A 17,234-nucleotide genomic window follows, 5' to 3' on the forward strand; every position below is an offset into this window, starting at 1 on the left:
AATCTGGAATTGATTCCTCAGGTTATTTTCTCATAAAAAGTTAAAAAGAAAACTGCCAGTGTAGTAGGAATATTAACATATTATTTAATATTATTATTGTAATATCTTTTGGAGTAATACTAAAAAGGTTTTTTAAGACTCAATTAAAGACAGAAATGGTTTTATAAGAGTGAATGTGTTTGTAGGTTAAACTGTGAAACACTATAAAGTAGTTCAGCTCCACTTCGACCAGCTACAACAAAAATGCGGCTCATACATTTATGTACATTTTGCTTTTAATACTTATGTACTTTTACTCGTGTAAGATTTTTGAATGCAGGACTTTTACTTGTGGTAAGGTCTAACCTTTTTACATTGTTGTATAATTAATCTTACTTAAGTAAAGGATGTGAAGACTTCTTCCACCCCCTGAAGGTGCTGTATAGTAAAAGCAGCCAGTGCAAGGTAGTCTCACTACTCAGATCTGTCTGCTGGGTGGCCTGGCTCCAGTTTACACCATTACTAAAATAAATAACATCTAAATGAGGCTTTGTGGGAATGGATGGGACAAATGTAAAAGTGTAAGTACTTTTCCGTGTCTTTTTTGTTTCGTGACCTACAGTACAAACCTCTACTTACCTAATTAATGCTTGATTGAGTTGCTTTATAGCCATTCTGACGAGCCTACAGTCCCCATAATGCACTCGGCGCGGTTCGTTTCCGGTCCTGCGCAGTTTCTGGAGCGGATTGGAACCCGGAGTCAGGATTCGATAAATGAAGGGTCTTTTGCAGAAAAGGTAAGGTGTTTTCCCATAGATGAACATCGATTTCCTACAAAATGGCGACGCAGTTTTGTGGTCAAGGTGCAGCTGGTTTGTTCGGTTCGCTCTGGGTTTTCTTGCGCCGCCTCCTCTGCTGACTGCTTGGCGTTGAAGAGCATCGACTCCGGTTTGGTGGTTTGAGTCTCCGGTCCATCCGCCATGCCGACTGTTCTTTGTTACATTTTACTGAAGAGGAGCCGCTCAGATCGGAGTTAAAACCCGGCTAGCGTTTGGGAACGACTCAAATCCTGGATCCCTTCTCCTGCCCGGACTGCATATGTTAATATGCACGCTCCAACTGTATGGCTTACACCAAAAAAACAGTTCATGTTGTCATGAGACACTACTGTTTAGCCAGGAGGTCTGATGCATTCAGCACAGCTGAAGTGGCCCAGGTTGAATGCGTATGCAGGCTTGAAAGTTCAACTACATTCTAACACACTCTTAAAAGTAGTTCCTTTATATGTACATTTTTCTAAGACATTCTGTAGGACTTGATCTCTGGTCAGCTCCTTCCTGTCCTGAGACTTGTTTCCTATTAATGCCATGATATAAACTATCTTTTCCTCTATTTGCAGGTTGGCATAATGGCTGAGCAGACGCCAGATGAGTTCATCTGTAAGTATGAATCCAGCTCTTACTGTACTGACAAAGTGTGAGACCTGGCTGTGATGACAGGTGTGATGTGTGTTGCAGGGTGTGAGGACTGTGGCCAGTACCATGACTCCGAGTGTCCTGAGCTGGGGCCGCTGGTGACCGTCCAGGACTCCTTCGTCCTCAGCCGGGCCCGGTGAGTGACAACTCTGACTGCAGTCATCCAGTTCATTTTCTAAGATTCAGCCAGAGAAAAAAAAGAAGGTGCAGATTGAAATGTCACTGGTGCCGGCAGAATCAACCCTGCAGAAGTGTAAACTGACCCTGACCTCCCTTCTGGTGGAGAGGGGGAATGAAAATACAAAGCCTTGTCATGTTATTAATATTATAGACCTTGAAGAGAGACTGTGCGAGTAAATAAATAGCCCATTGCAGATGGCTGACTTTCTGGCACTTGAAGTTCCACCCCACACATGCTAAATTGTAGGTGAAGTACTAAGGAAAAAATATAAACTGATTTTTTTTTTATATATATTTTGCGTTAGTGCCGTTTCATAACAATCATACCAAGTCGTTCTTGTCCTGGATCAGGTCATCTTTACCAAACAGCCTGGAGATCAGACATGTGGCCGACGGGGAGGAGGGAGTGTTTGTTCTGCGCCGGCTGGTTAAGAGGACCCGCTTCGGGCCCTTTGAGGCTAAGAGGGTCCCCCATCTGGAGAAGGAAGGAGCATTCCCTCTGAAGGTGCAGCCTGATGAATCCTGACCAAGTTTACACGTAGAGAAGACACACTTGATGCTCTGTTCTAGTATAAATGGATGGATGTGATAGTTTTCTTTGCTATTTTAGTTTCCTGTCTTGTTAACCCTTGATCCTCGATGGGCAGATCTTCCAGAAGGATGGCGTGGTGGTGTGTTTTGACTCCAGCAGCGAAGAAGACTGCAACTGGATGATGCTGGTACGACCCGCCACCGACCACAAACACCAGAATCTGACAGCTTACCAGCAGGACGATGGCGTGTACTTCAACACCTCCCAGGTACTTGTTCGCATCCTAAACCTGAGCGGGGGTTGCTGTTGTTGGTCCAAGACTTCAGGGATTCATTTCGTTATGCAGCTCATTCATTTCATCAGGAGATTGGTGTATTCTTCCTTTTCCCAGGATGTGCTGCCAGGAACAGAGCTGAGGGTCTGGTACGGAGCTTTCTATGCCAAGAAGATGGAGAAGTCCATGCTTAGGCCTCCACTTCAACCACCACCACCACCTCCAGCAGGTAGATGACATTACAGCACCGATGCTGTTGTAGGGTGCCATGGCAACAGTGTCAGCTGTATCTTATAGTTTTTCTCTTTTTTTTTTTTTTTTTTTTCTACAGATGTGATGTCTTCATCTGCTAAAACAGAGACCTCAGCGAAAACTGGCGCCCACGTGCCCCCAGTGGCTGAAGAAAACAATGCAGGTAAGATAATTCAAAACATCCATCACCTGCATTCAGAACATCTTAGAAATGTTCTCTTCTTTCATTAAGAGGGAAGCTAAGTTTTTCTAGGCTTTAAAATGCATTAGATGGTAGTTTTCAGCTGTGTCACCCCTTCAAAACATCTCTAAGCTGAGGAAATGCTGTGTCATGGTTGCACACTCTGATGCCCCTGCTTCCTTCTGTTGATTACAGGCAATATGCTGAGTCATCTCGATGAGGTGAAAACAGTAACGGTGCTTCCAGTCGACCCGCTCCTGCCCCAAGAGGAGAGCCTGGTCGGCCCCGGTGAGGAGGAGGGCGACCCCCCTGCTGCTCGACCCGGCCCCAAGAGAGGGCAGGGCCGAGGAAGGAGAGCTAAAGGACGCAGGCCTGGAGCTACAGCAACCGCAAGCAAAAACAAAGGTGAGAAAGAAAACACAGTCAGGCTTGAGCAGAAACATCTAGCCTGACATCAGCTTAAAAATAGTTCCTTGTAATATACTTTGCTTAAGTATATCTCAGAGATATACTTAATGTTTGATCTACTTTCTGGACTCAATTTGTGGAGAACACCATGACATCATCGATAAACATCGGGGTTTGTGTCAGTCCACGAAAGAGCAAAAGTTTCTCGGGAGACTTTATATCCTGTACTGACATTCGTCAATCATACAGTCAGAAATTCATCACAGTAAAAACAAAGATACTAGTTATTCCACTGTGGTTTGATTTCACAATACAATGCAGCCACACACAGAAAACATAGCAGATACAGCTCCCACTTTTCTTTCCTGCACCATCACCGTCACTCTGTCTTTATGCCTGTGTAACACATAATTCTGAGCTAAACAAGTTGCAACAGGCTCAGGCACATTCTGCAGAGGCTGTCGGATGGCATTCAGGGAAAATGTTCTGCTGTTCTCTAAAATCTAACTGAAGAAGTAGGAGGAGGAGCCGCTTCATGAGAAGTGACACTTAAAATTCTTCCTGTAATCCAGAATCACAGTATCTAATCTTGCACACAGGTAACAGAGCACAGCTTTATGTCTGTTTCGTTTTAGCCGTGCCAGCGGCGTGGCCCTGGGGTGGTATTGTCTCAGTCGGCCAGTCCGCCACTTTGGTCCAGACTGATTTATCTACAACTATTGGATGGATTGTCATGAAATTTGGTACAAACATTCATGTCCTCCTCAGGATTAATTGTAACTAGAAGGGCACTCGGAGAGCGCAGACCTCCGCCAAGGCCAATAGTCCAGTCTTCTATGATATGCAAATCTGCAAGCGCAACCACTGTATATATCTGGATATATTTCCAAAACTATTAGAATTAAGGTATGTCAAAATATGGTCGTGCCTAGCTGAAGCCTCATCATCCCGGCTCACAATTGACCCATCTCGCAATGTTAACGAAAGTGAGAAATAATTTGTGTATCTGCCCCATGATTCGGATCCACTCCAAAATTGAATGGGTTCTTCCTTCCAGTAGTTTTTCTGTAATCCTGCTGACAGACAAACAAACAAACAGAATATAGGTAAATATGTATTATTATCAGATTTATATTCATTTCAAGCATCGATATCAGTATTGGGCTCAGAAATCCGTATCAGTTGGACCCTTATTACCACCCGACGCTGCGTCTGCTGTATATTTCTCTTTGACATTGGATTCCTGATGTGTGCAGAAGTGAAGCCCCCAGTGGAGAGCTCGGAGCCGGTGGCCTCGGAGGCAGCAGCAGCAGCAGCAGAGAGCAGCAGCCTGCTGAGCACTCCAGACAGTGGGGCTGTCCTGAAGAGACACAAAGCCAGAGAGCACAAGAGGGTGTACCGCTGCTCCCTCTGCAACAAGGTCTTCCAGAACAGCAGCAACCTCAACAGACACATCCGATCTCATGGTACATGGAGATTTGAAAAGCTACTTTTTGCTTTCAAGACAGTGTTGAATTCATTATCTCTTTCTGAGACATCATATAAATTCAAATAAAGTTAAATTGGGAGTTACTGGATATATATAATCTAACAAATTCTTGTATATTGTCCCAGGTGATAAGCTGTTCAAATGTGATGAATGTGACAAGTTGTTCAGCCGCAAGGAGAGTCTAAAGCAGCACATCTCTTATAAGCACAGCAAGAACGTGGTGAGTAACACTCCAAACTGTAACCTCGGGAGTTTTTACTTACCCTGCTAGTTCGTGTGTTTATGTCTTCTTTTTATGTGCTCCCAACAGCCTGACCAGGAGTACAAATATAAATGCAACACGTGTGAGAAATCCTTTCGCCTGGAAAATGCCTTAAAGTTCCATAACTGCCGGACAGGTAGGATAGTCTTTTCTTTGTTTAGTATGAAGTAATCTCCTTGTTTTTCCCTTTTTTTTTTTTTTTTTTTTTGAAAATGTTTCTGATCACATTTCTGCCAGGTCTTATCCTGTTGGAGTTAATTCATTCCATCTTCTCCTCTCTCCAGACGACAAGACGTTCCAGTGCGATATCTGCTCGCGGTTCTTCTCCACCAACAGCAACCTTTCCAAGCACAAGAAGAAGCACGGCGAGAAGCTCTATTCCTGTGAAATCTGCAACAAGATGTTCTACCGCAAAGACGTGATGCAGGAGCACCACAGGAGGCACGGTGTGGGTGAGTCCCACAAGAGCAGAGAGCAAGGCTTCATTTTGGTTTTTGTTAGGCTTAGTTTCAGGTATTATTTTCGGTAAGGGCAATGTAGGAGAAAATTGTCACTTTGTGTGGAATATTTACATCTTGCATCATTCACAAGAAAAACTTGGGAGTGGATCAAATTCCTATAATACAGAACTGCACAGAGGTCCAACTTGCATCAAACTACGCCTTTAGTTGCATGTCACCATATTTTTTTTTTTTCTGTTGAGCGTTTAAGCTCTTTGCTGAATGTAAACCACAATGCATTCTGGACAGGACCAAAGCACATGAAGAGAGAGGAGCTGGAGGCCAACGGAGAAGAAGGGACCAAGTACAGGAAGGAGCCGTCACCCTGTCCCATCTGTGGCAAGGTGAGCACTCTGCACAGCAGCAAAGATTAACGCCACTTACGGCAGCAGCTCAAATAACTGCCCATAAATCCTGTTCAGAAGTACTTCATCGGTGCGTGCGTATGCGTGTTTGTGTGCACAGGTGTTCTCCTGTAGGAGTAACATGAACAAGCATCTGTTGACTCACGGTGATAAGAAGTATACCTGTGAGATCTGCGCTCGCAAGTTCTTCCGCGTGGACGTCCTTCGGGATCACATTCACGTTCACTTCAAGGTGAGACAGTGCAGAGTGGAGGCAGCATTTCTCTATCGCTCCCATTCAGCAGCCTCATTTCTCAGTTTCTTGCTCATGTAGGTGTGTCACCATCGAGTGATAAGGCACAGGCATGGGGGCTCACAGAAGAATTGTCCTATGTTTGACTTATATCTCCAAAACACAATATGACTCTCAGCACCTACTGTGTTTGTACTTATTTGTGCAGACAAAGTAGATAAATTAGAAAACCTTTTCTGGAATGTGGCATGATGTCAGGTAGTGGCGCATATTTCCCATTCAACTAATCAATAAGGGAATTTTTTTTTTTTAAAGGAAATTTTTAAATCAAGTTCCACCAGTTACTCAGTCAATGTCGCCTTTAATACAGCAGTGTATCCTGGTTTCCAATTCTCTTTGATTCAACAAACAACAACAAATCATCCAGAAATCCAGTGTATCTAGTTATACACTCATTGCATTTCAAACATATTTTTCCACAAAAATATTGCTACAGAATACTTCCGCAATGCACAAACATTTTACAAGCCTCTGCCTGCATATGCACTGAATTAAAGAGCCTCCTCTGGTCCTTTCGTTGTCCAGGAGTTCTGCTGAGTTGTAGCTCACTCATCAGCTACCACGACACTTGACGTTTACAGGGTTTGGATAGCCAATGAAAATGCAATGTAATGTCAGCTTTGTCACCTGCCGTTCCAGGCTATGGAGGGGGAGTAGTGATGTATTCCTTTAGCGTGGAGGGGCTAGCAGCGTCGCCATGGATAAGACTAAAATGCCCAAAATGCACCATGTTAGATGAAAAAGTGGTAGATGTCACTATGGTTATTAAATAAGCCTTGGATCATACAAGTTTCATTAAATTAGGTTTTGGCACCCCGTCTGGATCTTAGCTGTAATTGAGTTGAATCATTTCAAAGAGTTCTTTTTGTTCCAGGACATAGCCTTAATGGATGAGCAGGAGAGAGAGGGCTTCATCAAGAAGATCGGCATTTCAGCAGGCGACAGCGACGAAACGGACGACGATGATGAAGAGGAAGATGATGCTGAGCACCACAAGTATAACTGCAAGAAATGTCAAGTAAGCTTTGTTCTGACAGGCATGGAGATGGCCTGCAGACTTCAACACACACTGTAAATTCTTTATCTGAACCCACTTATTAACTTACTAATAACAGTTCAGAGAGTTTGTCTGGTACAAAGCACATTTTAGAATAGAAAATGTTTTGTCTTTCCCCAGTTATGTTGAGCAGTTTGTTCACGAACATGCTCAAGGCTGTTTCAAAAGGAATCAAAACTATGTCGACAGATTTGTTTTTCACTCACAGTCTCACTCAAATTCACGAGCTCCCTACTTCTGTGTCTCTAGCTGTCATTTGCAAAGGGCAGGGAGTACCTGAAGCACATCATGGAGCAGCACAAGGAGAGAGGCTACGGCTGCGGGATCTGTAACCGACGCTTCGCACTGAAGGCCACATACAATGCTCACCTGGTCATCCACAGAGAGCAGCTGCCTGACCCTGCTGTGCAGAAGTAAGACTACAGGAAGCGTTCCACCTCTCATTTCTGGTTGTGGTTTTTATGTCCAATCAAGGATGGAGACAAGAATGTCAGCTGAGGTCTGTTGTATGCTGATTGTACAAAGTATTACAGACACTTTTTTTGAAGTGTGCTGATGAGGAGAGTCCATGTGGAAACCATGAACCCTTTTTATTCCCTTTTAAATATATACTGATCACAAAAGAGGAGATGGAGATAAAGAGAAACAGATGTGTTAGAGAAGTAATTTGAGTGCAGCTGCAACTAAATATTAGGAATGTGTTGCTAATCATTTGTGAGAAGGTTCAGGTCAGGATGTATAAGAGCACAAGTTACTGCAATACTGTGGCTAAAAGTAAATGGTCTGATATAAAACAGAAAGGGTAATTTCAAAGTGAAATATGAAATTAACAAGCTTGCAGTACGAAGTAATAATTTGAAATCTGCCCATCTGTCCTAAGGTACATCCATCCATGTGAAATTTGTGGCCGAATCTTCAATAGTATTGGTAACCTGGAAAGGCACAAGATCATCCACACTGGTGAGCAGCTGCCTGGTTCTCTGTATGAAATGTTTGTCATTTGTCCCCTTATGTGTGTGATCCTGTCTCTTCCATTGTTGATGGATTCTCTTGTGTGGTTTTAAGTGTTTCTACATGAAGCACAATGGTAGTGTGGGACTTACTCGGTTTTCACTCAGTAAGTTGAATAGCTCAACCTCCATGAGCTACTTCCATGCCACTTGTACGAGACATGCATAGGCCAGTTTTTATGAAAGGGTTTTATACAATTTCAAAAGGTTTTTGCCTTTATGTTGATGGGACATTCTGAGCCTTAGAAATGTCAAAACATTCATTGACCAAAAAAGCTAATGAATTTGTCACGCCTATTATACTTTTTCTTACTTCTCTTTGGGATAAACATGTTTTGAGTACATACTGTTATAAGTATAAAGTTGCCATGGGGTTAGTGAGTTAGCTGTGAGTTAACTTGAGCCCTGTTTTTGGCAGTATTGTGTACATTGTGCCAGATTTTCACCATGAAAATTCATGCTGAATTAGCTATTAGCAGTTCCTGTTTGCACTGTAGTTTTGATATTACTTTTGATACTGAAGACAACTTCCAAACATGAAGATTAGATTGTAATATATCCTGTCTGTGTGTTCAGAGTTTGACACAAATTGCATCAATCGGGTGCAAATTTCGCCTCAAGATTATGTACACCTCATATATGCATTACAAGGGCAAGATGCCAGAGTGAAAAATGTATGAGATTAGATAGAGAAAGAACAAGGTAAATATTTTGACATTAAAAACTTTGACATATATTTGGTATAACGTGTAACAGAAAAGGAGTCTACACAAGATAAAAACACAGAAAAGCATTTATTTCATTTGAGCGTCTGCGTGTGTGTTTGTTTGATCATCCAGGGGTGAAGAGCCACAGCTGTGATAAGTGTGACAAATCATTTGCAAGGAAGGACATGCTGAAGGAGCACCTCAGGGTTCACGATGACATCCGAGACTTCCTGTGTGCAGAATGCGGGAAAGGTCAGGTCCTCACTGCTGCGTCACGCGCCATTACTATTTTCTTCTCACTCTGCAAACAGCATGTTGAACATACAATAGTTGATGTTTGGATCATCGCCATCTTGAGTAAATGTTTACCTGTGCAGGCATGAAGACCAAGCACGCTCTGAGGCACCACATGAAGCTTCACAAGGGCATCAAAGAGTACGAGTGTAAGGAGTGTAACCGAAAGTTTGCCCAAAAGGTCAACATGCTGAAACACTACAAGAGACATACGGGTGAGTTAAAATGAGTGTGTTACAGATTCATAAAAGGTGTAAGAAAATAAGTGCTTTCAATAAATAGTGTCATAAATAGACAACTATAGGTGGGATTGCTACATGTGCATTTTCACCCTAAGTGACATCCACAGTGCCAGCCTCACAGAAAGTACATCATGTTGCCGTTTGTCCTAATGTGTGTTTATTCTGGTGACCCTTTGCCTGCAGGTATAAAGGACTTCATGTGTGAGCTGTGTGGAAAGACGTTCAGTGAGAGGACAACTCTAGAAACACACAAGCTCATCCACACAGGCAAGTGTCTCGTGTCAGGCCACAATAAAACCAGGCTGATACACACTTACGCTGACGATTACAAGCAGAACACTGGTGCCTGTGCTTTTTTTCCCCCCTCTGTGTTCAGAGCTGAAAAAATTGAGTGGTTTATGGTTAGACAAGCACTGATTCTGCAGCCTATAAATAGTAAAAAGAAAAAGTTGAAGGCTGGAAGGGGGATTGGTTGGGGACAGAGAGGGGGAATGACAGCAGCCCAGAAACTGACAGAAGATAAAATATGTAATATGTATCAGATAAGTCAAAAATATAACATCAATAAATCATACTGTTAGTTCAATAATTAAAATGGAGTGTAACAGTAGCTAAAGCATTTTAGGAAGTAAGCTAACGCTAACAAAGTTAGCTAGCTGACACTAATGAGAAGTTCACAGATACACCATACTTCTATCTCTTCCATTACCTGTTACTGTAAACCTGTTCATTTCAATGAAGTGTTCCAGCAACTGTCAGCCAAACAGCGAGACGCACTGTAATTAATGGTTAGAAAGAAACCTTGATTGGTGCCCCTGGTATAATAAAAGGGAAATGGATTTTCTTTTTAAGTGCACGTCTCTATTCTTCTTCCAGGACCTTAATGGAAATAAGTCATGGGCAGTTTTAGGGCTCCATAGTAAAGACTGTCTGAGGGGAAAGGAAATGCTTAGGTCAAAACTGTAAATGTAATAAACTCCCACCAGTAGTCTGCAAAGTGTTTACAGAAGTGCATTTAGAATGCTGGTCTGACCTGGGTTCCCTCTTTCTCACTGCAGTGGGTAAGACGTGGACATGTGCTACGTGCGATAAGAAGTACCTGACAGAGTACATGCTGCAGAAGCATGTCCACCTGACTCATGAGAAGGTGGAAGCCCAGTCGTGTCACCTCTGTGGGACCAAGGTGTCCACGCGCGCTTCTATGAACCGACATCTGCGACGCAAACACCCTGAGGTGAGTCCGAACGGTCATGTCGGGGAAACGACCCACGTGTTTTACCACCCAGGCCACTTGCTGAAATGTCATTGTTCTCCTTCATGCCTCTAGGTGGTGTCTGTAAGAATTGATGAGTTTGATGACCTTCAGGAAACTTCGACAATCAATGATTCGTCTATCAGCATTGTGCAGGTTAGATTTTTAGACTTTAGTATGTTTGATTGCACACAAAATATACAGTGGAACTGTCAGAGTGCAAATATAAAAAGTTCCTGTTTATTCACAGTGTGAGCTATGAATCAGGCACACACTTAATGCATAGTGTTACTGCCTCTACTGACTATCCTAGCATTACTATGACTCCCTTTGCACCTGGTATTACATGCAACCTGTGTGACATGTTTGTGTTTACAGAAGGGCAAAATGAATAAAATCTAGATGTAAAGTGTACCCTGTCACTGTCTGTCTGTTCTCCTCAGCCCACTCTGACCCTGGAAAAAGATGGCATGCCTCAGGAGAGGCCCAGCCGACTTTCCCGACACCCCAAGAAGAAGCATCGAGTTCAGGCTGAGCCGGAGCTTTCTGAGTCGGACGAATATGTTGATTTCACCGAGCCGAGGCACGAACCCATGGCAGAATTCAACGCCGTCATCGTCGGTGATGAGACTGAGACGAGCTCTGCTGTGCAGAGTATCCAACAGGTAGATATGAAGATTTTCACAAAAGTTGTTGTTTTACTGCCATAATAACAGGTCCAATCTCTTTTTATTTTTTTCAAAGACCACAAGAAATGGGCTGAAGTTTTGCTTGCTGACGTGCCAAATGCCCAGAGACAGCAGCTGACCACACCTTGCTGATGGCAAGCAGAATAAATACAAATGCACAGAAGCAGTGATGATGTACATGTGTTGTAGAATAATGCTATCACCATTGTGGCTCTGTAATACTAGGAGCTTGCTTTTCTTTTTGTTGTTTTGTTCGTGGTAGTAAAGAGCTATAAGAAGTGATCATGTGATAATTGAATAAAACCTAAATGGGGTTAAAATGTAATAAAACTCATAAAATGACAGATAATGTCATAACATCACACTTATCACATTATTCAGAAATGATGATGATGATGATAACACACTATGTAGCACCTTTGCAGCAGCTGAACAGAGCAAACAAGACATTAATAAATACAGTAAAACTGCAGAAAGAAAAGGAAAATAAATCAGTCATATAAACAAAATAATTATGATTAATATTGTAATATCTGGAAGAAGCAATGTCTGAAGTCAAGTAATTTTTTAATCGGTTAGTATTATTAAATCATCGAGAATGGATTACATCCCATATTAAGTCATAATTGACAGTTATAGTAATGTGATGTTACAACACTTGACCTGATGATTATTACATTTAACAGATTTGAATAAATTGTTCATCCATTACATTATCCAACAGATATTTCAATATCTGTGTAACTGTAAACAAATGTGGTTTGCGCAGTAGTTCTCCTAGCTTAAAAAAAAAAGGCTAGAATTTTTTGGAGATATAAAAAAACAAATCCAAAAAAGTATTTGATTGAAATTTGATCGAGATCATCCATCCGTAAAAAATCTGCTCTGATCCATAATCTAATCGACCTGCTGCTGCTGTTTCAGGTGGTGGTCCTGGCCGACCCCAGTGCTCCGTCAGTCTCCTCACCCAACAACTCGGTGGGGCTGACCAACATCACCGTCACGCCCATCACCAGCCACGCCCCCGCCCAGTTCACCAGCCTGCAGCCCGTAGCCGTGGGCCACCTCACAGCTAGCGACCGGCCCCTCAGCCTGGACAACTCTATCCTCACCGTCACCTTCGACACCGTCAGCGGCTCCGCCATGCTCCACAACCGGCCAGCTGAACTCATCCCAGAGACGGTGGGTCCCGGCGGGGGCGCGGCACCCCAGTCAGTCGCCCACTTCATCAACGTCACCACTCTGGTCAACCCCATGGGCCACCAGCTGGAGCCCCCGACTCTGGCCTGGAGGCCTGTACCGGCGGCTGAAGGCAGCCAGGTCACCCCCGTGGTGGAGGGGGCTCAGGGGGAGAGTCAGGAGGCCCAGAATCAGGGCCCGGAGCCAGGCCGGCCCGTCCAGAGCCAGCCGCCCACCCCGCAGCAGAGCGGCGCCGCACAGCAGATGTTCAGCTACTAGAGCAGAGACTGGAGGTGCTGGTCACCTCACGCTCACGGACATTGTTATATAGTAGAGTAGATTTTATCAAAATGTACAAAGCTTTGATCACTGTCACCCAGATGCCTCTCCAGCCCCATGGAAGTGAATGAAATTGTAATGATTTTTTTCTTTTTTATACGAACAAAACAAAGTGGCTGTTAATAATTAACATAATATTTTAAAAAAAGAGAGAAATGGTACATTTAGCCAAAATCATTGACACTCCTCTGGAAGATTTACATTTCAAACCAAAGCAACGTTGAATATTCAAATGCCTTACCAGCCTTTTAAAAACATGCATGTTTTCAAGATAAATCTCGCTCGTAAAATGTAATGTGAAAATTTACCAACCTGAAAAAGAAGACACATTTAGTGCAGTCAACAGTTTAAGTGAAAGCACTTCTGCCAGGTTATGTGATAAGTAATGGTTGACTCACTCATGAAATGTTATTTTTGAATGCTGTAAACAAGTTGTTGAACTGTCTGGAAAAAATACTGGAAGAGTTTTTGTACTGTTATTTTTAAACAAAATACCTCTTTAAAATGGTTGTTCTTTTTTGTCTTTATATAAATTCTGGGTACATTTCAGCACCAAGGTTTTTCTAAATCGCAGCGCAAATGCCATCTGAAACCATTTGTCTCGGTCTGTTTATAGCAATGTGACCATCTGTCCCCGATCTCCTCAGATCTCAGACCAGCGAGCCTGTTGGTCCTCCAGTCGGTCAGAAGCTGATTGCTTTTCTGCAAACAGCACAACATGAGTGTAACACACATGATCAGTAAGGGCATACATATCTGTGTGTGTGTGTGTGCGTGTGTGTGTGCTGCTGCCAATGCATTAATGAAACAAATAAATCAGTGATGGGGACATATCCTCCAGAGATACAAAATCAAAACAGATCATGGCATCGGAACATGAATCAAACTTCCATTCCAATCTATTAAAAAAAAATAGTAACAATAATCAGCAACAACATGGAAGAAAAATATTAGGTTGTCACATGAAGAGTACAAATACTTAAAAGAAAAAACTGCTCTTTTCACAAACTGCCTATCGAATCAGCATCCCATCCAGATTTAGAAAATCAACAAATCCTCACATCTGAGAATTTTCTAAATATGAAAGAAAAAGATCTCAAAAATATACTAACGGTTATGTGTTTACCTTCCAAGATAACAAATACATTTCTTTTCAAAATAAGACATCATAATTAGTATTCAACATTTTCTGGAAAAAAGCCAGCTCGAACCTTGTTTTCTAACAGATTTTGTGAAAACATGAATAGCTGTCTAAAAAAATGAATGTTCTTTCTTTGCTTTTACATTGGAGGCAATATGGGAATTATCTTTCAAGAGTCATTTTTCACCACACACTTGTGGTGGGAGTGTGACATCATCCTCTGCTCAGGATTGAGCCCATTACTCCACTTTATATTTACATAGCAAATTCTTGTTTGTTGCTATATTAATGTTCAGAAACTTTTAAATCCCCACCAACAATAGAGTTAAGGTTCTGTGAACCCCACACTAATCAGAAACCCACTAAACCATACTCATAATTAGACAGAAATATACTTTGAGGAATAAATGTGTGGAGGCGAAGACGTACAAGGGACAAATATAATATTTCTGTTGTTGTTACAGTATCATGAGATTAAATAAAGATACAGGGTGAACGTTGAACAGACATACATCAAAACATTAATAATTATATGATGGGGAGGAAAATAGAGATATACATGTAATTGTGTGAGTGACAATGTTGTATGTCAATTCCAAGCTGTTAAAACGTGTTTACTACAACAGCTTTTTTCACAAAAAGCATCAGCAGCAATATGATGGACAATCTCGAACACAATATTTCACTTAATCACAAACCTGGAGTATGAGCACACCTCATATCTCCATATCTCTCCGTGTAGCACATAGCTCTCCGTATCTAGGATTACTGTTGGATAGTTCAAACACAGCTGTTAGTGTTGGAGAGCAGAGAGAGAGACTGTAACCCAGAACTGACCTCTACAGAAAATAAAAACATTTAATATACTTTCAGCAGTGGCAGATTTAGTAACATTTCCCTATTTCCCTAGTGTTTGGAATGTCAAATTAGCTTTAGCTTTATGCATATATTTTCAGAAATACAGTATATGTCTTTGATGCTGTTTGAGCACACGTCACAGAGCTAAATGCTTTAATATGAAACTTCCAGTAGATGGCGATAAAGTCTGGCAATATCTTGCACACAGAGGGTAAAATTTAATAATATTAATCATTTTTAATATTCCCTATTAATTACTTAACATTTTAACGTTTTCCTACTAAGACTAACACATTCTCTCAAACAGTGGAGAATAAAACCAGTTCTTCAAAACAAGAACTGAACACAAAAGAAGCCATTTTTCTCACAGACGGGAAAAGGGGACGGTCCTGATTTATTTTCTTGTTTTTAATCAGAGCAGTAAGGCAGATGAAAAGAGCGGATTTAATTAACACATCAATAAAAGCCCCTCTTTCATTCTAATGATCAAGAGGTGTGATGCCGCCCCAGAGAACACATTTACACTTGACACGAGGGGTGGACTAACAGCTCAAAGGGCTCTCGCTCACACCGCCGACCAACTTTCGCTGCTGTACATGTTAATGCCTCTGTGTGTCTGCAGAGCAGCAGCCTCGGGGGATAAACACCTGCCAGCAGCCTGAAATGAATCCTGGTTCCTCATGCAACAATAAGATCTGCTTATTGTCACAACAGCCTCCCCGATGACATATTAACACTTACTCTTTAGACCTCGTCCTTCCAGTTTCCTAATTAAATCTGGAGAGCAGGGTGGAGTAAGGTGATATCATGAGATCATGTGTTATGTCGGTTAAGTGGAGGTAAATAGAGGTAGGCTTTTCACCACAAAGCAAACAACAACACAGAATAAATAAATATGTTTGTAGAGATGCATTAAATAGCATTTTATCCTCTGTTGTGCCTGTATTACACACAGGGCAAGAGGAGCGGATGGCCCGGAGCATCATGGGACCCAAAAGCCACAATTTGCATGTAGATACATTTAATGCAGTTTTCTAATTTCAATCAGTATATATTGAAATCCAGATTAATTAAAATAGGAACCCATGCCCAGAAACAAACAATGGAAAAATATAAAAGGGCCATCACATAGCCCAACAATAAAAAAAAGAGATCCTTGTACGAAAATGATTAGGGGGGAAGATGGGGTCAGAGGGAATTTTTTGGGAGCTCAAAGTGTTTTAACTTTGTTTCATCACAGACTCATTCTTCCCTTGTGAGATTTATTGTAAAAAAAAATAATAATTAAAGATCAAATAGCTATTATGTAATTGATTTTATGGATTGTCAGACGAGACAAATTGTTCCCCAGGGTCAACTTTGTAGATTAATGCATTCATGCATCATTTCATGTAAGTGACATCAGTTTGAATTACAGTATTCTATGAATTGTGTGTATGATGTAATCTAGGTGTTTGCTTCATTACGTTTACGTCAGCCTCTAAAACACAGTAACCTGAGATAAGGCTGGTTTAACGCCCACTCCATCCTTATTTTATGATAAGTGAAAAATGAATGATTTACAGTCTCCCACCAGAGGACGCAGGTTCAAGACTACTCATGTGAGAGAAGTGTCCTTGAGCTAAACACCAAATTCATAATCGCTCCATGGCTGCTTTTCTGTTCTGTGTCCTGAACTAAAGTTGTATAAAACTGAATGTAGGACAGGTGCACACAGGTGAACGAAATCAAGTAAAAAGTGGTGAACTTCCACAAACTGTCAGCAAGTTTCATTAGCCATCCCAGCCACATCATTGGCACACACACACATAGTTTTTTCATACACAGTTGGTCACTGGCAAATTTCATGTACTGACAATCCACAGCCATGGAAGAACGCGATGATCCCCTCTGCTGGAATGATTTGTGTCCACACATTCCCAAACCATCTGCTCAATATCACATAACCCACCTACTGTTAAGACATATTCGAGGGGGCTTTAGTTAGATAATGGTCTACAGTGGGACAAAAGTGTGTTTATGAAATGACACATTGCTGGGTTCATGGACTCTGGCTCATGACAAAGATTACTGTCTCCTTTTCATGGCAGGAATATGAGAAAGTTTGGGACTTTAAGGGATCTGGAAAACAACTGTTTAAAGACATTGTGGCAGCATGGTGCCTTGTGGCCTGTCTTGTTGTCTTCGTAAAGCTTTCCACCTCTTCCCTGTTTCAAAACCAGGACGTGATGTCACAGCACCAGGCCCAACCCCTCTTTTCACCTGAAGAGAGGGAGG

At 42.0% G+C, this 17,234-nt stretch overlaps 1 protein-coding gene across 5 annotated transcripts; it reads left to right on the forward strand.

Annotated features, from left to right (window-relative positions):
* The first annotated feature begins 426 nt into the window (after positions 1-426).
* On the forward strand, positions 427-13,463 carry prdm15 (PR domain containing 15). 5 transcript variants are annotated; one of them, XM_044221460.1, is made up of 26 exons: positions 427-560; positions 650-776; positions 1,379-1,418; positions 1,497-1,590; positions 1,986-2,139; positions 2,282-2,434; positions 2,558-2,669; positions 2,772-2,855; positions 3,069-3,278; positions 4,538-4,747; positions 4,896-4,990; positions 5,081-5,168; positions 5,317-5,484; positions 5,782-5,876; positions 5,998-6,129; positions 7,064-7,207; positions 7,496-7,659; positions 8,127-8,206; positions 9,096-9,215; positions 9,341-9,472; positions 9,683-9,766; positions 10,558-10,733; positions 10,827-10,907; positions 11,195-11,416; positions 11,496-11,574; positions 12,365-12,498. In XM_044221460.1, exons 1-25 carry the CDS (start codon positions 538-540, stop codon positions 11,556-11,558), a joined length of 3,051 nt encoding a protein of 1,016 aa, XP_044077395.1. In that variant the 5' UTR covers positions 427-537; the 3' UTR covers positions 11,559-11,574; positions 12,365-12,498. The 5 variants fall into 5 exon arrangements, with proteins under 5 accessions (XP_044077395.1, XP_044077390.1, XP_044077391.1 ...); XM_044221455.1 differs by lacking the exon at positions 11,496-11,574 and having other exon boundaries at positions 432-560; positions 12,365-13,463; XM_044221456.1 differs by lacking the exons at positions 427-560; positions 650-776; positions 11,496-11,574 and adding an exon at positions 1,024-1,204 and having other exon boundaries at positions 12,365-13,463.
* The last annotated feature ends 3,771 nt before the right edge of the window (positions 13,464-17,234 follow it).

This window comes from Siniperca chuatsi, linkage group LG14, assembly GCF_020085105.1.
Source record: "Siniperca chuatsi isolate FFG_IHB_CAS linkage group LG14, ASM2008510v1, whole genome shotgun sequence".
Classification (NCBI taxonomy): domain Eukaryota; kingdom Metazoa; phylum Chordata; class Actinopteri; order Centrarchiformes; family Sinipercidae; genus Siniperca; species Siniperca chuatsi.

Coding starts and splice junctions, on each gene's coding strand:
- prdm15 (XM_044221455.1), top strand. CDS start 538: ATGGATGGGACAAATGTAAAAGT. Junction 3,279..4,537: donor AACCGCAAGCAAAAACAAAG/GTGAGAAAGAAA, acceptor TGATGTGTGCAG/AAGTGAAGCCCCCAGTGGAG. Junction 7,660..8,126: donor CCTGACCCTGCTGTGCAGAA/GTAAGACTACAG, acceptor ATCTGTCCTAAG/GTACATCCATCCATGTGAAA.